Source organism: Narcine bancroftii, chromosome 7 (assembly GCF_036971445.1).
Source record: "Narcine bancroftii isolate sNarBan1 chromosome 7, sNarBan1.hap1, whole genome shotgun sequence".
NCBI lineage: Eukaryota > Metazoa > Chordata > Chondrichthyes > Torpediniformes > Narcinidae > Narcine > Narcine bancroftii.
Window position 1 is genome coordinate 33,355,439 of NC_091475.1, and position 27,839 is coordinate 33,383,277.

Below are 27,839 nucleotides of genomic sequence, written 5' to 3' on the forward strand. Positions count from 1 at the left end.
ACTCTCCCTTGAATGTGGCTGATAACAGGAATAGGTCTATCCTTGGGTATGTTTTGTGTCTACCCGAATAATATGAATATTCCTTTTCCTTTGGGTGTTGTTTCCTCCATATATCCAAAAGTTGCATTTCTTGCATCGATTTAATTATAAATTTGGTTACTTTGTTCTTTCTGTTAGTTTTTTTTCCATTTTATCCATATTTGAGTCCAAATTTAAGGTTAAAATCCCCTCCTATTAGTATGTTCCCTTGCGTATCTGCTATCTTCAAAAAGCTATCTTGCATAAATTTTTGATCTTCTTCATTAGGTGAGTATACATTGAGTAAATTCCAAAATTCTGAATATATCTGACATTTCATCATTACATATCTCCCTGCTGGATCTATTATTTCCGCTTCTATTTTGATTGGTACATTTTTATTGATTATTATAGCTACTCCTCTGGCTTTTGAATTATATGATGCTACTGTTACATGTCCTATCCAATCTCTCTTTAATTTCTTGTGTTCCACTTCAGTTAGATGTGTTTCTTGTACAAATAGTATATCATTTTTTTCTTTTTTCAGTAAATTTAACAGTTTCTTCCTTTGGATTTGGTTATGTATTCCATTAATATTTAAAGTCATATAGTTCAACATAGTCATTTCATACTTTGTTTATCTTTCCTTTCCATTTCCTCATCACCACCTTCCCTTCTTATCCATTTCTGCTTTCTTTTTTTGAACACATTATAAGACAACATTTCTAAAACATAAAATATTTCCACTATTCTCATATCTAAAATTCCTTTAACCCCAATAGTCCCTCCCCTTTCTGAGTTGCCCTTTGTCCCTTGTCGGGCAACCACATCTCCCCTCTCCATTTGGATTTGCGAATCCGCTCGCAAGCGTCAACCGATTTCGCAGTGACTGTTATTCTTCCCCACCCAGCCCCCCCCCAGAAAAGATTTTAATCTTCATATATAACAAAGGTCACTCTCTTAATTCCCTCCGTACTTCCTTTCTTCCCTTTATTTCCCTTCTTAGTTCTTACTTATACTCTATTTTTTTTATATATTACATATATAGTTTGTTGTCATTTTTGTTCTTGTTACATCTCTTCATCTCTCTGTCTGTTTTGTAGTTGTTCTGCAAATTTTTGTGCTTTTTCTGGATCCGAGAATAGTTTGCCTTGCTGCCCCAGGATAGCTATTTTAAGTACCGCTGGGTATTTTAACATAAATTTATAACCTTTTTTCCATAGGGTCGTTTTTGCTGCATTAAACTCCTTCCTCTTCTTCAGGAGTTCAAAACTTTATATCTGGATAGAAAAAAATTTCTTGACCCTTGTATTCCAGTGGTTTTCTTTTCTTCTCTTATTTTCTTCATTGCCTTCTCCAATATATTTTCTCTTGTTGTATATCTTTGAAATTTTACTAGAATGGATCTTGGTTTTTGTTGTGGTTGTGGTTTAGGGGCTAATGTTCTGTGTGCCCTTTCAATTTCCATTTCTTCCTGTAATTCTGGTCTTCCTAGGACCCTGGGGATCCATTCTTTTATAAATTCTTTCATATTTTTGCCTTCTTCATCTTCCTTAAGGCCCACTATCTTTATATTGTTTCTTCTATTACAATTTTCCATTATGTCTATCTGCTGAGCTAACAGCTCCTGTGTTTCTTTAACTTTTTTATCAGATTCTTCTAATTTCTTTTTTAAGTCATCTACCTCCATTTCTATGGCTGTTTCTTGTTCTTCCACCTTGTCTACTCTTTTTCCTATATCTGCCATGATCATCTCTAATCTATTCACTTTTTCTTCTGTACTTTTTATTCTTTTTATTTCACTGAATTCTTGTGACTGCCATTCTTTTACTGTTTCCATATATTCTTTAAAAAAATATATATCCATGTACTTGCCCTTCCTTTCATCTTCCATTTCTTTGTGTTCTTCCTCCTCTTCTTCTGAGTCCACTCCAGGATCTGCATCCTTTACCTCTGTCTCTTCTGGTTTTCGTGTTGGGTTGTTTGTTTTATTTTGTGGGGTATTTTTGGTCTTCTTATTTTTATTAATAGTGTCTTGGTGTTGCTCTTCTTCCTCTGGGTTGGTCATCTATTGTTTACCTTTGATTTCCTATTTTTATTCTCTTCCTTCTTGTTCTCATTATTTTCTATGTTTTCCTGTTGTGAGTCTTGCTGTTGTGTTGTAGTTGTCTGTTTCAGCTGTGGAGATTTACTCCTCAGCTGGTCCCCCCTCCCGTCAGTGTTATTTTTGTCTTGTGCATGCGCGGTTGCGCACTTTTGTTTGGCTCCATGAGCCATTTTTGTAGTCCTGAGTTTAGGGTTTCCACTGACCTCAGGGAGTGGGCTTCTTGCTGCCATTTTCTCCACCCTTTCACCTTCAATTTGCTATGGTTTCTGTGTTAATGCCTTTGTTTTTTCTCTACCTTTTTTTACTTTTCTGGAGAGGGCTGGAGTTCCCCTACCGGCCACTACTCCATCACGTGACTCCTCCAAATAGAAGCAACTTAATGAAGAACAGATCTGTGACATTCAAATCAGGGTATTCACAAACGTACAGGAAATGCAGGTACAACCTCCAGAAGGCCTTTACCAATGCCAAAGGACAATTCTGGACAAAGCTGGAGTCTCAAACAGATCTTTGGCAGCTGTGGCAGCTTGCGTGCAATCACATCCTATACTGGAGAAACAAGGTAGCAACATTAACTGTAAAACATCTCTTCTGGATGAGCTTTTCCATGTCTGCTTCGAAAGAGTTATCTGAGAGGGTAGAATTTGCCCCCGTTGGCCCAGATGACCTCAGCTCCTATTATCTGGAGAATTTCTTTATTTTCAGAAATACTTCCCAACTTGATTATCTGTGGGATTCATCTGTGGAAGGAAATGGACAAACAGTGTTTTGGGTTGAAACTCAGCCCTGGCACCAAGATGGGTGGGTGCCCTGCCCTGGGACAGGCGAGTGTCTTCCCTCTCCTTTCTCAATCATGAAACAAGGTTTCAACCCAGAACATCAAGTATTAATTCCCTTTCACAGAAGCTGCCTGAACTGTGGGATGCTGCCAGGAGATTCAAAAATCCCTCGAAGAGAAAATCAAAATTAGAAAAGAACAGAAAGAGAAGTAATAAAATAGAATGAAAAGATAGAGGAAAGAAAGAAGGAAAAAGGAATTGTTGGGATCCAGTATCCAGTTCAGAAAGTCCAATTCGTTTTTCTACTTCAATCTCAAACATGGGAGAAAAAGAGATAGAGAATTCAAAAGTAATACAAGTGCCTTAAGTTTTCAACCCTGTATTTGTAAATATGGCTGCCATACCTGCAAAAACATAATGTTTTTTTTCCTTAAATTGCAAGTAATTTTCTGCAGGGGAACACAACTATACATTTCTGCATTCCATCGGGCTATGTCCAGAAGGGAGTCAACTTCCAGGTAACCACAATTCATTTCCTAGCCACTGCCAATTCAGTTTTAAGAAATTCTAATTGGTACTTGGACAGCCTCATTTTAGGTCTTATGTCCATAACATTTCCTAGAAGAAACAATTCTGGACTTTGTGGCAATTGTTTCCCAATAATCTGATTTAATAAAATTCATGAAGTGGTGTCTCAAACTCCATGATTTCTTCTAGCATCTCTTGCCCTTTCATATTCAGTGAGATTTTGTTGAAACCACCTTGGGATATTGACTGGCTTTTCAATTTGCTCTTCTTCTTTCTTTGGCTTGGCTTCGCGGACGAAGATTTATGGAGGGGGTAAAAAGTCCACGTCAGCTGCAGGCTCGTTTGTGGCTGACAAGTCCGATGCGGGACAGGCAGACACGATTGCAGCGGTTGCAGGGGAAAATTGGTTGGTTGGGGTTGGGGTTGGGTGTTGGGTTTTTCCTCCTTTGCCTTTTGTCAGTGAGGTGGGCTCTGCGGTCTTCTTAAAAGGAGGTTGCTGCCCGCCAAACTGTGAGGCGCCAAGATGCACAGTTTGAGGCGTTATCAGCCCACTGGCGGTGGTCAATGTGGCAGGCACCAAGAGATTTCTTTAGGCAGTCCTTGTACCTTTTCTTTGGTGCACCTCTGTCACGGTGGCCAGTGGAGAGCTCGCCATATAACACGATCTTGGGAAGGCGATGGTCCTCCATTCTGGAGACGTGACCCATCCAGCGCAGCTGGATCTTCAGCAGCGTGGACTCGATGCTGTCGACCTCTGCCATCTCGAGTACTTCGACGTTAGGGATGTAAGCGCTCCAATGGATGTTGAGGATGGAGCGGAGACAACGCTGGTGGAAGCGTTCTAGGAGCCGTAGGTGGTGCCGGTAGAGGACCCATGATTCGGAGCTGAACAGGAGTGTGGGTATGACAACGGCTCTGTATACACTTATCTTTGTGAGGTTTTTCAGTTGGTTGTTTTTCCAGACTCTTTTGTGTAGTCTTCCAAAGGCGCTATTTGCCTTGGCGAGTCTGTTGTCTATCTCATTGTCGATCCTTGCATCTGATGAAATGGTGCAGCCGAGATAGGTAAACTGGTTGACCGTTTTGAGTTTTGTGTGCCCGATGGAGATGTGGGGGGGCTGGTAATCATGGTGGGGAGCTGGCTGATGGAGGACCTCAGTTTTCTTCAGGCTGACTTCCAGGCCAAACATTTTGGCAGTTTCCACAAAGCAGGACGTCAAGCGCTGAAGAGCTGGCTCTTTTATATCGGAGAAGGCCACTCCGATATAAAACCTACGACCCAAGGACCTCGCTGCCACGTCCCAGCTTGCTTGGCCACGGCACACGAACCATGGGTGTAAAGGGTGGGGCCAGTACTGCGCGCACTGCACTCCACCTAAAAGCTCCTTTGCGCAGGCCCGAGGACAGGTCCACGTCCTCCCCCTCCATGTCCTCCCCCTCCACGTCCTCCCCCTCAAAAGATGCTCACAAACTCAAGCTAGCATGCTGGAACATCAGAACCATGCTAGACAAGGCTGACAGCCACCGACCTGAACATCGGTCTGCCCTCATTGCACATGAACTCCTCAGACTTGACATCGACATAGCCGCTCTCAGTGAAGTCCGCCTGGCAGATGTAGGCAGCCTCCAAGAACGCGGCGCGGGCTACACACTCTACTGGTCTGGCAAGCCTTCGGATGAACGACGCCTATCTGGTGTAGGCTTCATGGTCAAGAGCTTCATTGCCTCCAAACTCAATTTGCTCTAGACCATTTAAATATAGCACTCTGTCTAACATCACAGGAGAGACGTCTAACCTCTAGGTCACAGTGAGTTTGAGCCTTCAATATTAATTGAAGCCGGACTTTATGAACACAGCCAGTTGTAATTCAGACCAACATAGTTGTAAATCACATGAAAAACAAATTTAGCTCTGCCGCTGACATCATTTGAGCAAGTGGAATGCCTGTTTACAACAAAATCTCTCACCTTCCTGTGCCAATCTGATTAACCAAGAACACTAACTCGACACAGAAATGTGCACAAAACCAGTTTACATACTTTAAGATCATTTTCATCTGTACATGGTCATTTTTTTTATTTTTAAATTTCACAGATCAACATCTTGGCCTACATATTGACACTTATTCTGGCACCTTCCCCATTTTCTCATAGATGTCATCATTCAAATTTATGACTCCTTCTGATCGTTTAGCTTTGTTTCTTTTATCTGTTGGGATAAAATGATAACACAAAGTAACTCCTTTCTTCCAAGAAGATGGGGATAAAATTATATTTACTCTTAGTTTTACAATTATACTTACTCATAGTTTTACAATTAATGTACTGCATAAGGAATAATGTATGAATTCCTCCATATGGTACATTAATGTTAAGTAATTTTGAGTATTACATCTTCATAATTTTAGATTAAATGACGAACCGAGTGCCACTGGAAATTGGTTTAGACTTAACAGGTACTAAATTCATTCTGTTGAGAGTCAGGGATAGCGATATAAAAGGACTATGAATTCAAATAATATTTCTTACTAAAATTTCCATTTGTAGCATAACAATATTGGTGATGTCCCCATATGGAAAGTCTGTATGATTAAAAAAAAAAGCTATTGTCCTCCCAGAGAAAAGAAATGAGCCACACTTTTGGCTATGTGAGCACAGCGTACAAGCATAATGTGTGACTAAAATAGATTTGACAAGAAAAAAAATGAAAAAAAGTTTAAAAAAAGTATTGCCTGAATGCATACAGTATTCACAACACAACACACTAACTGATGGCACAGATAGAAAGAATATGAATTAATAACATATATACTTGTATAATTGTCAAATTTTTTGGACCAATTTTTCAGGTCAAATTTGGGGAGGGGGGGTGTTGACCTTTATAAGGGTCATACCTTTCACCGCAGTAAGTACCTGCGTCGTTCAAGGCACCGGGAGTTCGGATGGCTGGGACCAGGTGGTGAGTCCGTGTTTGGGGCATCGGGAACTTGGATGAGCGGTCAGGGTGAGAATCTGCGTTCAGAGCATCAGGAGCTTGGGTGGGCAGGCAGTCCAGGTGTCGGGAGCTTGGATGAGTGGGCAATTGGGGCCAACATTTACACAGGTCTTATGCAAACACAAATTTTGGGCCAAAAAAAAGGTGGTGGTCAACTATTACACGGTATTGACGATTACACAAGTATATTGGATAGTTATTACAGGTACATGCTTGCAAGAGATGGGGCTGAATATTCCAATGTGATATTTCAAATACAATCAAAGAGGTAAAAAGAGGTGGTGGTGGTTTGTTGATAAAGGAATAGATCAGCACAGTAATGAAAAATGATCTTGTCTCAAAGACTAAGAAAAGATTCAGCTTTTGGCTAAAGATATGAAATAACAAATGATAAAAGTCATCTGTCTTGTTAGAGATGATCAATGCCTTTAACTTTTGTGGTGTGGTTGTTATTTACCTAAAGGAACAGGTCACTAAGAATGTGGCCATGAATATTAAGTCAGGATTAAGTATCCAAGGATAAATAATGCTCTGGAGATAATTTAGTAAGTATGATGGAATTTCACAGTTTAATCGCAAAGTCATTTTTGTCTCAACTAATGTCTTAAATTTAAATAAAAGCAATAGCAGAGGATAAAAAAGACTTGGAAAATAAATTAAAATGGTAAAATAGTAAGTAGCAGGTATTAAAGGGATTTTCAAAGATATATTTGATGGAGAAATAAAGACTATGAGAAAGATAATCTATAAATGGCTAACCAAAGAATTTGATAGCATGAGAGTTCATTGTCATTCCATGAGTACAATGTACAGATGAACCAAACTTGGTGTCAAATTGAAAGAAAGCCATACAATGTGCGTGCATCAGTGGTGGTGCATCAGAACACTGGGAAACATTTAGAAACCAGGAAAGTATGACTAACAAGAAATGAAGAGTCATTATGGATTATGAAAGTAAACTAGTAAAATATATAAAAATAGATCATTAGATTTGTTAGGCTGTTACAAAGCATTAATTACTTAAATGTTAACAAATGGATGGAATTGGTAAATTTGCAGATGTCACAAAAATTTAATGTTGTGGAAAGCGAGGATAGCCTCAGGCTACAGAAAAATTTTGATCAGATGGTAAATTGGGCAGGCCAATGCAGATGAAATTTAATCTGATAAATGTAAAGTGATGCATATTGTGAGGTCAAATAAAGGTGAGACAAACACAGTAAATGATGGGCACGCGAGAGTATTGATAAACAGAGGAACCTTGGGATACATGTCCATGGATAAAGGAGAATCCCAACAGATTCCCAAAATATACTAAAAGGTGACTAGTTTGACAATTGGTTCCATTAAAGATCAAAAGGGCCATCTACACAGGTAATGAGTGAGGTTTTGTATAAATACTTCTCACCAGTCTTTACAGTGGAGGAGATCATGAAAGCCAAAGAACTGAAGGAAACCAGTGTTGAAGTGTCGAAGCATATCAGAAGTACCAGAGAGGAAATTTTAGCACCCTTGGAGTGTATTACAGTGGGCAAATCCCTAGGCCCTGTGAAGGCATCCTCACACTTTGTGGGAAGCGAGAGATAAATTGTGGAGGCCCTTGCTGAGATATTTTCATCATTGTTGCACCTGGGTGAAGTGCCAGAAGACTGGAGAGTGGCAAATTTGCTGTTATTTAGAACAAGAGAGGCAACTATGGGCCAGTGATTGGAAAATTGCTGGAGGAGATTCTGAGGGCCAAGATCTACCATAATTTGAATGTTCAGAGACAGATTGGAGGTAGTCACTATGGATAAGTGTGTGAAGAAGCAACCAAGAGGTTGATGAGGACAGGGCAGTGGATATTATACATGTGGACTTTAGCAAGGTCATTGACAAGGTCCTGTAAGGCAGGTTAGTCTGGAAGGTTCAATCACATGGAGTCAAAGGTGAGCTAGCTTGTTGGATTCAAAACAAGCAGAGTAGAAGGAGGCAGTGGGTAATAGTGGAAGGATTTTTTTTTTCTAATTGGAGGCCTGTTTTCAATTGTATGCTGCAGGGGTCAATACAGGGCCCCACTGTTTGTCATTTATATTAATGCAGTTAACTGCATTCATAAATTTGCAGCTAGCACCAAAATAGGTGGTGTATTGGACAATGATGAAGGATATCTAAGTTTACAACAGGATCTAGATCAATTGGGAAGGTGAGCCAAAAGTGGCAAATAGAATTTAACTCTGCCAGGTGTGAGGCATTGTTCCTCAAACCAGGACTTACATGATGAAAGGCAGAGTCCTGAAGGAAAAAACAGACCTTGGGAGTACAGATCCATAGTTCCTTGAAAGTGGCAATCACAATAGACAAGGTGCTGAAGAAGACATTTGGAACATTGAGCTTCATTGGAAAGCTGGGTCATGATTCAGCTGTACAAGGAATTGGTGAGACCACATCTGGAGTGGTTTGCACAGTTCTGGTTGCCCAGCCATAGAAAGGATATCAACAAATTGGAAGGGTTTCAGAGTAGACTCAGAAGGATGTTGCTGGGACTGAAGGGATTGAGTTGTAGGGAAATAATAGGCCTATATTCCCCAGAGTGAAGGAGGATGTAGGGTGAACTTAGAGGTTTATATAATTATGAGGGGCATGGGCAAAGTGAATGCTCACAGATTTTCCCCCTTGAGAAGGAAAAGTTTAGGCAAGACCTGGGAGGATATTTTTTGGCCTCAGAGGATGGTCCGTATATGGAACAAGCTGCCAAAGGAAAACTGTCAAAGAAGGCACAATAACAATATTCAAAAGACAATTAGTCAAACTTGTGGATCACAGGGACTTTGAGGGATACAGACCAAGTGCAGGCAAATGTGATTAGTCCAGAATACCATATTGATCGACTTGGACCCATTGGGCCAAAGGATTTGTTCCATGCTGAATGATTCGATGGGATGCTTCCACTCAAGAAGAAATCTAAAACTATGTGGCCTAATTCCAGAACAATGAGTTGCCTATTCAAGAGGAGGAATTTCTTTGCTTGGAAGGTTGTAAATATTTAGAACTCTCTACCCTATAGAGCCAAAGAAGTTGAATGTATTCAAGATTGAGCTGCACCAATGACTAGCCTATAGACAAGCTGAGGCAAATGTAAATGGGCAGAGATTTGAAACCTAACTCAAATCAGCCATTATCTTTCTGAATGGCTGCATGGTCCAAGTGGCCTACTCGTACTTCCATTTTTTATGCTCTTTATATTTTTTCCAAGAACAAACCCACTACCCCCTTTCAGTCATCCTATCTTAAAGGGAGTTATATCACCATTGTGTTTATTGAAGTCTGGATTCTATAATTTGGCAATATCTTGTCAACATCCACTACTCTCAAAGGTTAAGAACGCCAAAGATTTTCAGCTCTATAAGAGAGGAAATTCCCCCTGATCTTTATCTTAAATGGGCTTCAAGTCATTAGAACTCCTTAAGGCGGGTTGGGGGTGGGGGGAGGTAAGAAATGAAGAGAGAGAGAGAGAGAGAGAGAAAGTGAGAATTGAGGGCAATTTCTCAGACTAATCCCACTTTATTAATACTTTCACTTTGATATGATGTGCTCGGTGTGAAAATGATGATGAAAATGATGAAAGTGATAACCTGATCTGTCGACTGAGACAATTGAAATTTGGAAGTGTGAGAAACTGTCTGGTGGAAGCCTCCACCCGATTTGAAGAACACAGAAAGAGTGCGCAGGTGTGACTCATGGAAATGTGGTCTTTGGCATTTTTAAAGATAAAGGAAACTTAGAAGATGGCGGGGGGTGGGGGGGGTGGGTGGACAGAGGTTTTTTCTAGATGTTTTACATTTGGTTTGATTGTTCAGTATATTAAAATTATAAATAAAAGATTACAACAGAAAAAAAGAAACTGGCTCTGAAGTATTTGTTTTTTTAAAAAAAAGTGATTCTCCCTGGCACATTTCTGAAACATAAACATTCAAGCATGGCAAAGCAAAAATTAAAATGTCCAACTGGACTTTAAGTTGGGTGGAGATTTTAAACTGGAAAATAATGCTTGGATACTTATCACCGCTATCATTTAAACACACCCGTCAAACTCTATCAGAGCAACTGCTCTTTAGCCTTTTCGTCCTGCTTGCTTTCCGGTTTTCCATGCCAATGACAATATTGCCTTTGATTCTGATGATTTGAAGTCCGACTTGGACCAGTTTTATCCTTAAAGCAGGTTGTTTTAAAATTGCAATTGACACTTCATTCTGAGCATCTATTTTTCCCTCAGCAGCTATGAGCACCTGTATTACTGACCAGGTACTGAATGAAAACTGCCTCTGTTTGAAAATTCCAGATAATCTTCCTTTTGGTCAGTTTCAGCCTTTCCCTTACAGACAGACTTTAAACCCAATGGAATCAGCTTTCCATATCCAAGTCAATTTTTCTAAACTTTCTCCAGATGTTCACAAAATTGCCCCTCAAAACCACGTCAAATCTTTGCTGCGAGAATTTGTAGCTTTATAAACGAGTTTTGCTGTGACTACGTAATTTTAAAATGCCATTCTTGTAATATTTTGTTTCTAAAAGTAAATACATTATGATTACTAATTATTTAAAGAATGCCAAGGATTCATTTTGTATTTATTCTAAGATTTTTTTCAGAAAGGATAATTTTGCTTACATGCTGTATATGATTATATTGGTCAGTGGGACTAGGAGGGTGGGGAATTGTTACGGCATGGACTATTAGGGCCAAACTGGCCTGTTCTGTGCTGTATATGGTTATATGGTTATATGACATTTATTGGTGCAGAAATTGATAGAATGGATTGTTCAATACTCTCTGTATGAATCATCTGTAGAGTTAACTTTTATATTGCACGCCATCCTTTAAAGTCCATTCCATTATTTAGATGTGAGGTTATTTCCATAATCCTTTCATGTGTGCAGTCAACGTAAAGAACATCACATAAGAAATTGTTGAATGGCACTTGTGGGTTTATTCACCCCCCACGCAAGAAGTGTCTGTGGTCGAGATCCATTACCAAAAACAAACATAGAACAGTAGAGCACGGTACAAGGCTTTTAGCCTTAATGTTGGGACGACCTGGGTAAAGAGCACGGCTAGTGGAGCAGGGCACCAGGATTAACGTAGCGGTGAGTCAACAATGTTTGAATCTGGTGTCAGTGAGGAGTTTATACATTCTTCCCATATCTGTGTGAGTTTCATCTGGGTGCTCTGGTTTCCTCCCACTCTTCAAAACGTAACAGGGTTGTAGGTTAATTGGGGAATTTGGGATGCACGGGCTTGTGGGCTAGAAGGGCCTGTAACTTTACTGTATGTCTAAATTATATTCAATTAAACCTACACTAACCTGGTTGGCATGGTTAGCGCAGCAGTTAGCACAATGTTCTTACAGCCCCAGTGACCTGGGTTTGAGTCTGTCACTGTTTGGAATGAATATGTCTATTCTCCTTATGACCACATGTGTTTCCTCTGGGTGCTTCGGTTTCCTTCCACATTCCAAAGATGAACAGAGTTGGTAGATTAATTGGTCACATAGTGTTATTAGTCGTCGCAGGCTCATGGGCTGGGATGGCCTATTACCATGCTATCTCTCTAAATTAAATTAAGTACTCCATATCTAGCCACCATAATCCTTCCAATCCTCACAGCCCATGATCCCCATATTTGTTACGCCTGTGTAGCTATCTAAGAGTCTTCCTTTGTCTCAGCTTTCACCACCATTCCTGGCAATGCATTCCAGGAACTCAACATTCTGTGCATAAAAAAAGCCTACTAGTGACACATCCTTTCAATTTTCCTCTACTCACCTCACACTGATGTCCTCTCGTATTGGCCATTGCACCACCCCCCCCCCCCCAGGAAAAAGGTAGTGATTATCCAACCTACCTATGCCTCAAATAACCTTACACACCTCTATTATGTCACCTCTCATTTTCCATCATTCCAAAGAGAAAAGCACTAGTTTGATTAACTTTGCTTTGTAAGACATTATCTCCAGTCCAGGCAGGATCCAGGTAGATCTCCTCTCCACCTCTCTGAAGCTTACATATCCTTCCAACAATGAGGCAACCAGAACTGAACACAATACTCGAAGTGTGGTCTAACCAGAGTTTTGTACAGCTGCAACATTACCTCCCAGCTCTTGAATTCAATCCCCCAACTAATGCAAGTCAACTTGCACGGCAACCACGTGTTCTACATTTTCCAAAAAGTGAAATATCATGATCAGAATAATGTAATTTCTCTCATCTCTTCACTTTTGTTCATGTGCATTTATTGTTCTAATGTCTCTTCATCCATATTTAATCTTTCATCTCTAACCAAGCTTTTGGGCTTCATTCCTATTATCCACTCTGTCAATTTTTAGATCTTAATATCTATATATGATAAAATAGAACTAAATACATGGTTTTTAAAAAAAAACATTGAGGTGTATCTCTGTGGGAGCATTGCGTATATTTTTCATAGAAACGTTGAAAAAAGAAGATCCTCCTGCATCACCATTCAATACAATCATGGCTGATCATATGACGTCCACATTTTATTTATGCTTTCTCTCCATATCCCTTGATTCTTTTGGCCAAGAGGGCCACATCTAACTCCCTTTAGAATATATTTCAGGAACCAGGCTCAACAAGTTTCTGTGGCAGGGAGTTCCATAAGTTCACAACTCTGAGTAAAAAGATTTCTTCTCATCTTGATCCAACGTAGCTTTCCTTTATTCTTAGACTGTCATCCCTTGTTGTAGACTTCCCCACTATTGGGAACATACTTCCTGCATCTAACCTGTTTATTCCTCTCAGAATTGTATACGTTTCAATGAGGACCCCCCCCCCCTCCTCCTCATTCTTCTCAATTCCAATGAGTCTATGCAATCTTTTTCAAACCCCCTCAAAGGCAAGATTGTATTTTCTTAGATTAGGAGACCAGAAATGCACTCAATGCTCAAGATGTGGCCTCCCAAGGCCTTATACAACTGGAGTAACACTTCCCTGCTTCTATATTCAAAACCTCAGCATGAGAAGAATGGCTAAAATATTTGACAATTCTTCACATTTTCAGATGCAGCTTTTCAGAAAATCTTTAATGGCACATTAATCAATTAATCTATGGAACCGTGTAGAGTGGGAATTTTAGGTTAAAACGACAAAATCAATCCATTAAGGCTGCATTTTTATGATTGGTTTCATAAATTCAATATGTTCATTAAATGTCCCTCAGTAAAATAAGACTATTATTATCATATGCTCTATATGAATTTCAGTGATGTATCAATATAGCTACTAGGTGGCTGTGGTATGATCTATCAAGGCATTGAGTCTTTCAGACAACCAAGTGATTCAAGATTTTTTTAAAAAGGCCCTTCCCCTCACCTTGTGGTAAATCATGGATTTACAGTGATGTTAAAATTTAAACATTAATTAAACAATTTATCACCAAACCAATCATAAAAATGCAGCCTTAATGGATTGATTTTGTCGTTTTAACCTAAAATTCCCACTCTACACGGTTCCATAGATTAATTGATTAATGTGCCATTAAAGATTTTCTGAAAAGCTGCATCTGAAAATGTGAAGAATTGTCAAATATTTTAGCCATTCCCCTCCATAAATCTTCGTCCGCGAAGCCAAGCCAAAGAAAGAATATATATATATATATATATATATATATATCCAGGATATATTTTGGTGATATAAAAATGCTCTAGATTTCTAGATTATGGTTAAATCTGGATGTAATTAATCCTTTTTTTTTAAATTTGTGCTATTAAATCTCGACATGTACTTTGTGCAGAATTTATCTTTCTCTTAATAATATGGCAATATATGATTTCTGTTTTTACCTTGCTTGCTTGATCTTGTCCTGCAAGACTTCACAATAGCCCACGTTGATACACAAATGATAACTAATAGTCCTATTGCTGTTCCAGTGAGTAAACCAACATAAGCACAATTTTCCAAAGTGTAACCTAAAAAAAAGGAATATCTGATGAGAATTTTGGAATGAAATATATTCCACAAGTAAAAATTGATTCAAGAGGGATTAAATAAAACTCCAAAAATCTGGATTTTGGTAATGTAGACTGGCAGATTTTCTAGAGTATTACAAATCACTTTTGTTAATATCCCATTATATTAGGAATTTGGTTTTTTTTATAAATTAGTTATGTAGTGGTATATACATTTTCCAGATAACTCATCGAGTTTAAAGGGATTGTTGTAACTAGGGCAGTAATGAATTTAATGGAAATTGCTGAAAATGTGGTCCAAATATATTTAAAGGGTGCTTGGGAAAAGTGTCTGTGATCAAGATAAAAAGAGCACAGGAAACAGGTTCCAAGTGAATTTAAAAGGAGTGCAGAGAACCATTCACTGGTGAATTTAAAAAGAGCAAAGCAAACAGTGGCCTGTTGAGCCAGATACCAACCCATCAAAATTTTCAAAGAATCAGATAACTGATTAGATCAGGGGTTTCCAAACTTTTTCTTTCCACTCACATACCACCTTAAGTATTCCCTATGCCATAGGTGCTATGTGATTAGTAAGGGATTGCTGTAGGTGATATGTGAGTGGGAAGGGAAGGTTGAGAACCACTGCTCTAGACCCAAATGTTATTGAAATATTTTGCTTGAGAAAAATTGCCATTGGCCCATTTCCTTTGGAGTTGTGAAACCGTGCACATAACGGGTCAATTAGGTACAATTAAAACAGAGGTTTTCAAACTTTTTCTTTCCACTCACATACCACCTTAAGTATTCCCTATGCCATAGGTGCTATGTGATTAGTAAGGGATTGATTAAGTGGTATGAGTGGAAAGAAAAAGTTTGAAAACCACTGTTTTAATTGTACCTAATTGACTTGTTATGTGCACGGTTTCATAACTCCAAAGGAAATGGGCCAATGACAATTTTTCTCAAGCAAAATATTTCAATAACATTTGGGTCTAGAGCAGTGGTTCTCAACCTTCTCTCCCCACTCACATACCACGTTCAGCAATCCCTTACTAATCACAGAGCACCGATGGCATAGGTATTACTGAAAGTGGTATGTGAGTGAAAAGAAAAAGTTTGAAAATCACTGGATTAGAGTTTTACTACAGCATCATGGCTTTGATAGCTAAACAGTGCCCATGAATATTGTCTCACTATATTCATCTCCCAAATGTCCTCTCATAAGCAAACATCCCCAGACTAAGTCATAGTTCCCCTGGACAGGCCAGGGTAATTACATGTCTGATCAAACCTTTAAAATCAGACCTTTCTTTCTGTCAAAAGAAGCAAATGCTAGGTGGAATGAAGAAAAAAAAACTGAGAGATGCGCTTAAAGCTTCCTTGAAGAAAACCATCTCCACACTGACCCTTGGTAATTCTTGGCATGTGAATAATAACTTTTTGGAATAGTACTGAGAACTCAAGTCCATGCATTGGGGGGACCAAATAGAAATATAAATGACAGAAGGAGTATATGATCTTACAAACTACCCATCCAGTCTCCCTGCCTGGAGCTTTCTGCATTTCCCTTGTTGACTTCACTCATCTCAGAACCCATATAAATGCAGTGGAAGTGTATTATTCTTGCTGTGAGGGACTTCCTAATTAAAAGAATAACTCTTTTTCCTTTCAGGCTTCATAATGAGATTGAGATAAACTATCAAATTATTGAAAGATTGTAACTTCCTCCAAATACCATACCCAGTAATTAAGAGAATGTTAGAACGAGTTATAGAGATAAAATAACTAGTTTTGTTGGAATTAGTTTTTAATAATTGTCAGACAATATTAAAAATAAGAAAAAAATTTCTCTCTCTGCATAATAAACCCAACTAGCCCTTGAGCTTTGTAAGTTAATCTCCTAAACCTGCATTGCATTATGGAAAATTGCAGAAAGTATATTTTTTTTATAAAAAGTGTAGATGGCTGATTTGACATTATTCTTACCATTGTTTTCATTACTTTTGATGTGGTGGGTTTGGTTGAATTCTGCTTTTTTGCTCCATTCATTATTTTCTGTCTCCATTCTCTCAAAAGCAAAATTTCCTTTGAGAAATTAATGAGAAATGGCCTGTTATTAATACACCTGCTTGTGAATTAGGACATGGTCATACAGTGAGGACGGTTAGTCAGTCTCCCATTCCACCTGGGTTGAGGGCAGAGGAGAAACTCTGTAACCCAGGTGGACAAAGCCACGGAGAAGGTCAGAAAACCCCGCAAAAACAGAGTTAAGCTACCGTCAGGCCTTTCCCATGGATGAATCCTTTCAAAGTATCAGTTGATCCTTTAAAGAATTAAACCTGCAGGAGAGTCAACCAGTGAGGAGGTAGATCAAATGGACCAGGCCTGTTTTGAATTGTATTTAGCCATGTCTGTGTTTCATAAAAGACATATTTTACCCACAAGTTGACAAAGGTTAGTCAATCACCTTCTGACTTCCGTGCTGTCTTTTGCAACACAGATGTACTGAATAAGCTGACCCGTGCTCCTGACCTGCTTTTCTGCTTTAAGACAGGGTGGTTGAGTCAGGCTGGTTCCAGTTCATCCTAAGGTTAGGGGCTGTTCATGACTTGCCCTTGAACTTTGTGCTTGTTATGGCTGGTGTACCTAGCACATCTCTATTTATTTGCAATGCTGGTCCTGGAACATGACCTTTGAGTCAGAGATAAACCCGAAAAATACCATCCACTATACATGACAGGTAGATAGACTTGGGTTCAAAACTTAGTTCCCTCAGCCTCTTTCTCCATTCAACTTTTTGATTTTTTTTTTTAAAAATTCTGATAATGTATTTTTCATTTTCCATTCAAACTTTAATAATAAAAGTTCCAACTTGAGCTGGTTGATGAGCACTCCTGCCTTTGTAGTTTTCGGTTGGCTTTGCCCTGAGCAGATGGTGTGACGGGAATGAATTTCCCTTGGTGTTCCTCTGGCCATCCACAGCAACTTAAACTGCAGTCAACAGAAAAAAATGTGGTGTTTCCTGCAGTTCCTACAACCTGAAGTGTTTAGTCACTTATATCTGTCAATAAATGGTGACTTTAACAGTTATAAAGAAACCACTTTAACCTTAAAAGTATACACATCGTTTTTCAAGTAAAATGATGGTTACCCTGGAACATAGTAACAAAAATACGAGTGTGATCTGTGAATTCATTCCATTGGGTCCAAAATAACCTGAAAAATAGCCAGAAACCCTAAATATGTCGTCTGACATCCCAGCCTTGCATCTCACTTTTTCTCTGCCATTTTCGAATCGTTTCAGATTTAATTGATTTTCCCTTTGTCATTTTTTCAACATTTTTTCACCTCCCACTGGTGTGATTCCGTCTCCCCTGTCCTCGACCTTATCTGACCCTCCCCCTAGATTCTGCTCTCCCCTCCCTCCATTCTCTGGACCCTTAAACTCGTTTAGTCTTCATGTTTCCAGAATCTAATAAAAGGTCATCGTTCTGAAATAGTAAAACTGTTTCTCGCTCCACAAACTGTTGCAGCTTGACCAACTTAGTATCTTCAGCATTTTCTACTTTCCTATTTTGTCTTCCCGAATAGTTTATTAAAGTAATTAAACAGATAAGATTTGTTAACAGTGGTCTTAAAGCGCTGCAAGGGATACGGGAGCAGACGCCGACTGCAGGGACATGCTCACCGAATATGTTCACCTTGGTGATCTGGGTCAACTCTTTTCCATTCTGAACGGTGACTGTGCTGGAATATATGCCGGAATCGTTCACCTGCACATTTTTGAGGGAGAGCGAACCATTCGGATACAAGTTAACTCTGTCCGAGTAGTTGAAGAGAAATGTTCTCGAATCTGATAACAACTTGCCGACACAGCGCCAAACCGAGCCGTTGGAGTACTTCCATTCCACGGTTAGTATCTGCTCCGAGGATCCAATGACTGGCCCCGCTAGGAATATACTGCCATTGACCGTACCGTTTATAACCTTGACGCTTGCTTCTGTGGCCGCCACCTGCAGTGCTACTGGGGGGAGAGGGGGAGGGAGGGGAGGAGGGGGACGGAGACAGGGTTAAAAGACAGTTAACCCCGAACAGAATCCGAATTGCCCAAAGTGGCCTGGTCACGGTTTACCTTGTAGCCAACAGCTGCAGAGTGCCATCGCCATGGACGATGCTGACCAGTTCATCGTCGAGCCCAATTCTGCACCTTCAACCTGAATGCAGTTGGTTCAATCTCGTAGCATCAGCCAGTGAGTCTCGCCTCCGCTCAGGTAGTGGTTAGAGGAAATAAGGGCGAGTAACCGAACTGAAATATTAGTTTTACATTAAAATACAAAACTTCAGCCTGTGATTAAAGGAAGGGCCACGGATTGCAATGGTTGTCCCTCTTGGGGAAATAAAACTAGAAAGTATCCAACATTTAAGGAGGTAGAATACAAATATCACAGGATACGTGAAATTTGCAGGCGGCATTTACTGGAATCCGATCACTATGTGGTGATGGTGGTATGTTTGAATGTAACATCAGGGCGTAATAGAATATGCAGTCACCCAGTTCTCCAAACTCGCCACACCGCATCTGAGAATTAAGAAATAGGCCTGAAGAAGCGTCACATCTTCAACTTGGTCTCACGTTGGAAATTATGACCATTGAAATGAGTTAAAACGAGTCCAACTCAAATCACATTGGAATGAGTTCACGGGCTGTTTCCACGCCGTAAACAGTTATATGGTTATTTACAATCAGGAAGTGTGGCAACTGGCTGCTGGATTGTTACATATACGGACAAGCCTGATCTCTAATAAAAACAGAAAAACGATAGAAGCACTTAATAGGTCCGGCGGCATCTGTGCAGAGAGAAGCAGGTAACATTTTAGGTGCTTAATGTTCTGATCAATGGTATTTTATTCAAATTAAGTAAAAGGGGATTGAAGTAGCTTAATTGCCCCTGTGGAGTTCATTCCGTCTTGTTTCTCGTATATCCGGTGAGCGGTTATGTACCTCATTCCTATGGTCATCAACAATGCAAGGTACCCTTGAAGATGCAATTATAATAATTAACTGCAGCGCAATTTGTTTCTTAAGACCATAAGACATAGGAGCGGAATTAGGCCACTCAGCCCTTCGAGTTCGCTCGCCATTCCATGGATGATTTACTGTCCTTTGCAACCACAGTTTCCTGCCTTCTCCCGTAACCCTTGACCCCCCCCCCCCTTCTTAATCATGAACTTGCCTACGTCAATCTTAACACAGACCCAACTCTGGAAGAGACAGACGCTCATGATTTGGGGGACTTAGATACATTTCCGAAAATTAGCCAAAATTAATTTGAAAGGTTGACAAATACATTCACTTGAGCAGTCGGGAACCAGGTGCAGTTGCAATGTGACACGTAGCTGTTGTAACAACAGGGAAACTGTTGTGGCAAAAGAAAACACTGCAGATTCTAGAAAGCTTGGAAATACTCAGCATCTGTGGAAGGAAAAACAGGCGTTTCAGGTTAATGATGAAGACGTGAAACATTCTTTTTCTCTTTCCCTGACTGCTGCCTGACCCGTTGGGGCATTTCCAGTACTGTGTGGGTTTTTTAAGCACTACCTGGTATCGTGTCACTTTGGGGCTCAGCTCAGTCAGAGTAGCGCAAATCCCTTCATTTCCTTAATTAACTGTTAGATGTGCGGATTTCATCGAACGGAGGACTGCATCGTTATATTTTTTAAATAGCTAATTTTGTATGATTTTGACCGAGAACATCCCCCCATCGCCAATGGTGTTCGCCAATTCTCGAAATGCAAAACAAATTACACAGCAACGTGGGTGTTAAATCGGCGGCCTGATTACAACTAACAAATTACTCGTTTGTCCAATTTTCTGGATATCCAATGCACTACAATTAATTCACGATGTCCTCTGCAAATTTACCATAACGAGTGCAACCGAATGATCAAAACGACGGATTGTTCAAGGCAGGGGTGAGGTCCAGTTGTGTTCCTTCCACACGAGGGACAAATGAACGAAGCGCTTCCAGAAAGGTGGAGTGTGTGAAGGGCCGGCGCAATTAAGAGAGAGCGCAAGGACGGAGGGGATTGTGAATCAAGCTTGTTCACCTGTCACACCCAAAGGAGGAGAAGCGATGTACACGGGAACGGCAACAAGTAAGTGCCACACTCGCGTCAGTAGTTTGAAAATGATTAACCGACACACTTGATCCAGTTCCCAGCTAGAAAGTAATGAGTGTTGATGGAAAGGGGGAAGAAAGGTAAATACACCCGCCCATTCAGGCTGGTCAACTTTAATGAGTCCGCGCACCTTGGAACAGATACAACCCGTGGAATGTGTGGGCAAAGCATAATTTGTACACGGACCGGGATTGAAATGAAAGCTTGACATCGGCAGATACTCGTTCCAAACTCCACACTTTCTCCTTGTATTGTTACCTTGGTATATTCATCAGTGGACTATCGATGAAAGTGTTTGCCAGTTTTGGGCCTCCTTGGGATGGGAGGCATCGTACAGAAAGTCCAAGCCCAGCAAATAGCAAGAATTGACGAACTGTTCTAACGTGTGAAGCCTGAACAACTATCTGACAGAAGATTCATCTATAATTTGATCCGTTTGACTGTACGTGGACCCTCCTTTCTCCAGCAGAGAGATCAGTGTGAACTTGCGTCGAACAAGTCCTAACACAAATACCAGTGTTATCAGTTAGATCTTAAATAACTGCTTCTCCAGGTCCAGTTGTGCAGTCGGATTTTATACATTAGTGTTTTTTTAGACAGCAATGTTGGGAAAAAAAATCAGTGAATTTTTTTAAAGATAAATTAACATAATTACTCACCTTGAGGTCGTTAACACTGCACCCTCGAAGTTCCTGTGGGTGTTAGTCCAGGTGCCTGAGTCACCAGCGGGACGTCGAATTCATGAGGTGAGTTTGCGGTGCGCTTTAGACTGCGGGCTTTCCCCGAAAAGTGGTAGGCGTCCTGCAGGATAAATCGCAGTACAGGAATTGACTCAAAATCCCTGCCCTTTCCTTTTTAGACTGCCCGTGTAAAAGTGCGGACTGGTGTGAGGTAGCAGGAGAAACGCAATTTATGAACAGTTTCCGAGACCATCCAAATGGCCAGGAAAGGCGACAGAAGCCAGACGGAGGAACTTTGTTTCTGGGGCCTCTTCTTGATAGTGTGGCATTGGTAGGGGGGGGGGGGGGGGGGGCTGGTTCCAAACTGTGCTCTTGGCCGTTGAGAAGTAAATTCCATTCCTTAGGTGTTTTTTTTAAAACACACACAGCCGTTTTTAACATTAAAACAGCCACGGCACCTCAGGAAGATCCCCGAATCAGTTGTTAGATGATCCCCACAGAGACCGTCTCGGATCATTCTTGGATCTTTGGCTAGTTTTGACTTGCTTTCTTGATCTTACTCCCACCCAGCCCGAGTTTAGACAAGATGAGTCGGATTTCGCAATGTCCGGAAAATCGTGGATAAATATTTAACATAATTACTGCCCGTGTGGTCGTTCACACTGGGCACCTTTTTAGCCTGCACGTACCTGAGTGCAACAGTCGCGGGGGTTGGACGTGCAGTGAAGTGGATGACTGTCAACGAATTTTTCCGGTACGATTTACACTGCAGGCTTCCTCCAAGAAGTTGTAGGGGTCCTGCCGGATAAATCGCGGTGCAGGAATTGACTCAAAATTCCTTGATTCTGCCGTTACATGCCTGAAGTCTTAAAAACTTCTGCCTCGGTGATGTTTTTTAACCAGCCAGTTCTCTTTCTCCGTTACCTTGAAGAGGGCCTCAGGCCAGAAACGACCGTTATATATCTTTATCTCCTATGGAGACTGCAAGCTCCTCCAGCATTTCAATGTTTTCACTCAGTTACTTAAATGTGGTTTATCTTTTGCTTCGTTTTATCTTGAATATCTGAACAAGAAACAAAAAACCTTGTAATTTTTCTAACTGTTCAAAAATATTAATTAGTGCATCAACTTTAATGACATTTCAAATAAGACTTTACAATTACTTACCCATTATATGCAATAGTGTTTTTTTAGACAGCAATGTTGGAAAAATATTAACATAAAGTCACATAATTACTCGCCTTGTGGTCATTTACACCGCACTCCTTAAGTTCCGGTGCTTTTACGTGAGTCATCAGCTGGACATTGAATTCATGAGGTGAGTTTTGCAGTGTGAGTTAGACTCCAGACTTCCCCCGAAAAGTAGTCGGGGTCCTGCAGGATAAATCGCCGTGCAGGAATTGACTAAAAATCCCAGCACTTTCCTTTTTAGACTGCCCGTGTAACGGCAATTTGTTGATTGTGCCGTTACAATGCCTGCAGTCTAAAAACCATAATTGCTTTATTTTTCACATGAACATCAGAAAGAAGGTTATTAGGTGGTATTGTTCTATAAGAGCTTGACAGATCTTTTATCTCTGCATCACTTTCGTATAGAAACCCACATATCACTCAATTCCCTTTAACCTTAAAATCTATCAACCTCTCCAGTGAATATTCTTAGTGACTGAGCATTCTTTTTAGAGAATTCTAGCCTTTGACTTGCTTCCTTGCCCTTTGCTCAGCCCTTTGAGTCGGATTTCTACTTTCATGTTTAAACTTCTGTCTCTGTCACCACCCTCTGAGTGATGACATTGACCATTCTTGATAGAGATTAATAGTAATCTCTGGTTTTGAAGCTGTGGTCCTAGATATAAACCCAGTTGAAACATCATCCCCGTGTCCCTTCTATCAACACCCCCCCCCATAAGATGCTTGCCTGCTCTTATGAGCTACGTTACCATTCATTATTCTACATTCTGCACAAATCCAATCTGTTTAACCTCATACAAATTGGTCAACCTGGAAATCAAGTTGATGGGCAATCATTTGGACTCTCTCTCTGTCATGTTTCCTTCCACAAGTAGGAAAATTGTTCCAGATGTAGTCAAATAACGATGATGCCTTGGAGGATGATGCATCTATGTGCCTGTTACACTAACAGCCAAACAGCATTTCTCTTCCTAATTTCTTGCTTCACCTTCATATGAACTTTAATACCTTCATGTAAATGAATACCCTTCAGCTATGACCAGTGTCACTCTTTAGTCATGCACCATTTTAAAATGCACCCAGTTTCTATATATTTCAAGCGGATAATATCACATTGTGTTTCATAACGTTCCATGTGCTATGTCACTGCCCATTTACTTCACCTACTTCGAATTCCTGGTAGCTTCTTTGCATCCTTCTCACAGTTCGCACCCCTATAGCTCTGCATCACTTACATTCTTGGATATACTACACCTGGTACTTTTCATCCAAATCATGAATACAAATTGTGAACATGTGGGACACTCTGACCAATTCCTGCAGCAACCCACTAACCTTTTCACAAATTCATGCAGTCTTGCACTCATGCTTGCTACAGTATGCCTTATGTTTCACTCTACACTTGATTTATCACCTATTTTCAAGACTAGATCCCTTTTCCTTGAATTCCAAAATTTCCTGAATTCTCAAATCTATTGAGTTTTAGTACTATCTCTATCTTCTCTTGATAACCAAGGCATTTTCTGTTTATTTTTCTTGAAGTACATCTTTGGCTTGGCTTCGCAGATGAAGATTTATGGAGGGGGTAAAAAGTCCACGTCAGCTGCAGGCTCGTTTGTGGCTGACAAGTCCGATGCGGGACAGGCAGACACGGTTGCAGCGGTTGCAGGGGAATATTGGTTGGTTGGCGTTGGGTGTTGGGTTTTTCCTCCTTTGCCTTTTGTCAGTGAGGTGGGCTCTGCGGTCTTTTGTCGTCATTTTCTAGTCTCTTATAACCAGCCTTCATAGTTCAGCATCTCAAGGTGAAAAGCTCTCAACCTTGGCAAGATGTGAACATTTGGAAAAGGGCAATGATGGATCAGAATTCTTTCAGTGAATTCAATGGACAGTGATTTTAAATCTACGTTTGACTGCTTAAATAAGTCCTGCTATAATAATTTGATCAGATTTCTACAATTTTTTTTCTGTTTAACTATTGGCAGTTTTCTGATCTGGCTAAACTGCAACATTGTCATTTTAATAACAGAAAATCTTTTGGTATTCATTCATCTGCATGATGTTGAATTCTAAACTACTTTTATTCATCATTATCCTTCACCTAATAGAGCTAGAAATAACATTCAGTTAGGAAAAGCCCACATATTAATAATCTGCAGTTAATTCTGAAACAAAAAAGGACAGTAATTAAAACTGAAACAAGTAGTGACGTATTTCATTTGGTTAGCCTTGAAATATTAGCTAAGTTTAAGACAAAGTGCATATATTGGTTGAAGTGGATCTGAGGTTGTTTGAAAACAAACATGAATACAGTTATCAAAACAAATTTTAATCACTTTGCAAAGTGTGGGAACTCCATTACAGCAAGAAGCACTGTCACAAGCATCTAGTCTCATCACGAGAGTCTGCCTCATGGCTCACAGGCTGCATATTTATACAGATACATTTCCAGGACATTCGATATAAGTATGTTTCTTAGATTTCTCTTGGGATTTGCTCCCTTACCCAATGGATAATAGTCTTTTACTGTCTTCATCAACTTCATAATCAGCTTTAACCATGCTGAATTATCAAAACGTAGTATTTTTAAAAATTATATTTATATATTATTTTGGTTACTACTTTAAAACTTCCATTCTCATTACCTTATATCACTTTATTGTGGTGGTACCCCATTAGGCAGGCGAACCGGCCCCACTTGTCATGAACGCGGCAGGGCAGCTGGCCAAAATGGCACCATCGGGGGTTTCCTCCCGACCTCAGCACCATGCTCAGAAGCCTGCCCTTGGTGACCCACGTGACACCCCGGTGACGTCGGGGGCCCCCAGAGTGGCTCTCACCCAGGACTGGGCTGGGTGTATAAGACCAGCCAGGCAGCCTGCAATAAATCAGTTTTGCTCACTGAACTCAACCCATCTGGTTGTGCGATCCTTCAGTTAGCAGTGTAGCCGCTGCTACAATTGGTGACCTTGACAGGTTCAAACGTCTTTGAACCCGACATGAATGACCCTTTGATCAACGCTATAGCCATCAAGTTTCCTGACTTCTGGGTTCAGGAGCCAGAGACCTGGTTCAGCCATACAGAGGCTCCGTTTCACCTCCATCAGATTTCATTGGATTCGACCAAGTTTTACCATGCGGTCATCGCCTGGACCAGGCCACCGCCAAATGAGTGCTGCATCTCATTCAGCACTCACCCATGGAAGATAAGTACGGGACCATCAAGCGGATGCTCACCGGCTCCCTTGGACTCTCCAGGCACCATGGTGCCACTTGGATGCTGCGCCTCGACACCTTGGGGAACAGAACTCCAATCGAGCTGATGGACAAGATGCTCGCACTCATGGGTGATCACACCAAATGCTCACTCTTCAAGCGCATCTTCCTCGACCATCTGCCTGAAGACATCCGGTCGTTACTGTCCCAGAAGAGCTTCGTCAACCCTAGGAAGGTCACTCAAAAGGCTCAGGAGCTATTGCTCGAACGATTCCCAGAGGACTCAGCAGTCCAGCAGGTTACAAATCCCAGCCATGACCATGCCAAGCCTTCCTCTAGTGCTGCAGTGGAACACCCGGCCCCTGCCGTGACCTCAAAGATCATAGCCAGAAGCAAGCCATCCACTTAAGTCCTCTGCTGCTTCCACCAGTGCTGGGGAGCCAAGGCTCAGAAATGTCATCAGCCCTGCTCATTCCAGGGAAACAAGCAGTGCACCATAGACCAGCTCAGCTGATGACGCCCGTAGGTCTTCTTTGGGTGTTGGGCAGAGGTGAACTGGGTGCCTCGATCACTGGTGAGGTGGTTCAGGACGCCGAACTGGGCTGGCCAAGAACACAGCCTTCTCTACCTGCAGGATTCAGTCAGCGGTCGACACCGGGGCCCAGATCAGCCTTATCCCGGCCACAGCCACTGAGTCCTGGAACCGGCCTTGAGGACCTCCCCTCTGTGCAGCCAATTAGACAGAGATTCAAACGTATGGAGACAAAACCGTACACTTCCAGATCAGCCAACAGAATTTCTTGTGGAGGTTCACCATTTCGTCCCTCCCAATCGCCATCCTGGATGTCGACTTCCTCCTCGCCCACGGATTCCTGGTTGATATTTGAGGTAGGCGACTGGTAGATGCCCGTACCTTCCAATCCGTTCGGTTCACGCCACCTGCACAGAGCAGCCGCAGATGGCCACGGTCAGCATGCCCAAGGATGAGTTTCAGCGTATCCTGGATGAGTTCCCATCCCTCCTCAAGCCGCAGTTTTCCACCACCTCACCATGCCATGGGGTGTTTCATTACATCCCCACCCATGGCACCCTGGTCCATGCTAAGGCACACCGGCTCCTGCCGGATAAGCTCCAGATAGTGAAGGAAGAGTTCTCGCATCTGCAGGAGCTGGGGATCATTCGATGCTCCGACGGTCCTTGGGCCTCACCACTCCACCTGGTCCCGAAAGCCTCCGGTGGCTGGCGCCCCTGCAGAAATTATCTACAGCTTAACGGCGCAACAGTACCTGACCGTTACCTGATCCCTCACATCCAGTACTTTATGGCCAACCTGCATGGTGCGAGGGTATTCTCCAAGGTCGACCTGATGTGTGGGTATCACCAAACCCCGGTGCACCCCAAGGACATACCCAAAACGGCATCATCACCCCCTTCAGCTTGTTCAAGTTCCTACCCATGTTGTTCGGGCGCCAGCAGAGACGGGGCACAACACAAGTCTCACCTGCGCACCCTCTTCTCCCGATTGGCCAACTTTGGCCTAACGATCAATCCAGCCAAATGCCAGTTCGGGAAAGAGTCCATGCAGTTCCAGGACCATACCATCATGGCCGAAGGAGCTACACCTGCCGCTACGAAGTTCACTGCAGTCAGGGAGTTCCCATGCCTGGACAACTTCAAGGGGCTACATGACTTCGCGGTATGGTCAATTTCTATAACTGCTTCATTGCAGGTGCTGCGCACATCATGCAGCCACTCTTCTCCCTCATCGCGGCCAAAGACAAGACACTCACCTGGACTCCAGAGGCCAGCAGGGCATTCGAAGCCACGAAATATGCCCTCGCGAAGGCTACCCTGCTCGTCCACCCACGCAGCGACCTGTATATGGCACTCTCCGTCAATGCCTCTGCCACAGTCATCAGTGCCGTCCTGGAGCAGCAGGTGAATGGACAGTGGAAACCACTGGCATTCTTTAGCCAACTTCTTCTCCTGTCAGAGCGCAAGTATAGCACTTTCTATCGTGAGTTGCTGGGCATGTACCTGGCGGTGCGTCATTCCGCTATTTCTTGGAGGGGAGGCCTTTCACCATTTTTACCGACCACAAACCCCTCACTCAGGCGCTCGCTATGGCAAGAGATCTCTGGTCGACCCTCCAACAGCGTCACCTCTCCTTCATCTTGGAGTTCACCACCGACATTCGTCACA

At 41.5% G+C, this 27,839-nt stretch overlaps 2 protein-coding genes across 10 annotated transcripts in view; one reads left to right on the plus strand and one right to left on the minus strand.

The window, feature by feature from the left end:
- Nucleotides 1-22,284, minus strand: part of LOC138738709 (uncharacterized) — a 48,674-nt gene extending 26,390 nt beyond the window's left edge. Inside the window, exons 1-6 of one of the 3 annotated variants that reach the window (XM_069889452.1) lie at nt 21,923-22,284; nt 21,213-21,354; nt 18,506-18,679; nt 18,062-18,397; nt 16,360-16,458; nt 14,266-14,391 (exon numbers count right to left, since the gene is read on the minus strand). In XM_069889452.1, the coding sequence (XP_069745553.1) occupies nt 14,266-14,391; nt 16,360-16,458; nt 18,062-18,397; nt 18,506-18,560 (616 nt within the window). In that variant the 5' untranslated portion in view covers nt 18,561-18,679; nt 21,213-21,354; nt 21,923-22,284. Of the gene's footprint in view, nt 1-5,482; nt 5,642-14,265; nt 14,392-16,359; nt 16,459-18,061; nt 18,398-18,505; nt 18,680-21,212; nt 21,562-21,922 lie in introns of those variants that run through there. The other 2 variants (XM_069889454.1, XM_069889453.1) reach the window with 2 other exon arrangements.
- The window catches only part of LOC138738710 (uncharacterized), a 152,953-nt gene that overhangs the window by 73,223 nt on the left and 51,891 nt on the right, over nt 1-27,839 (plus strand). The window contains exon 1 of one of the 7 annotated variants that reach the window (XR_011341696.1): nt 20,505-20,529. The exons of 4 other annotated variants lie outside the window; for them this stretch is intronic. Coding sequence is in view for 2 of the 3 variants with exons in the window: in XM_069889460.1 (XP_069745561.1) it covers nt 21,965-21,987 (23 nt within the window). In the remaining variant the exon portion in view is untranslated. Of the gene's footprint in view, nt 1-20,504; nt 20,530-21,278; nt 21,300-21,684; nt 21,988-27,839 lie in introns of those variants that run through there. 2 more of the 7 variants (XM_069889462.1, XM_069889460.1) reach the window with 2 other exon arrangements.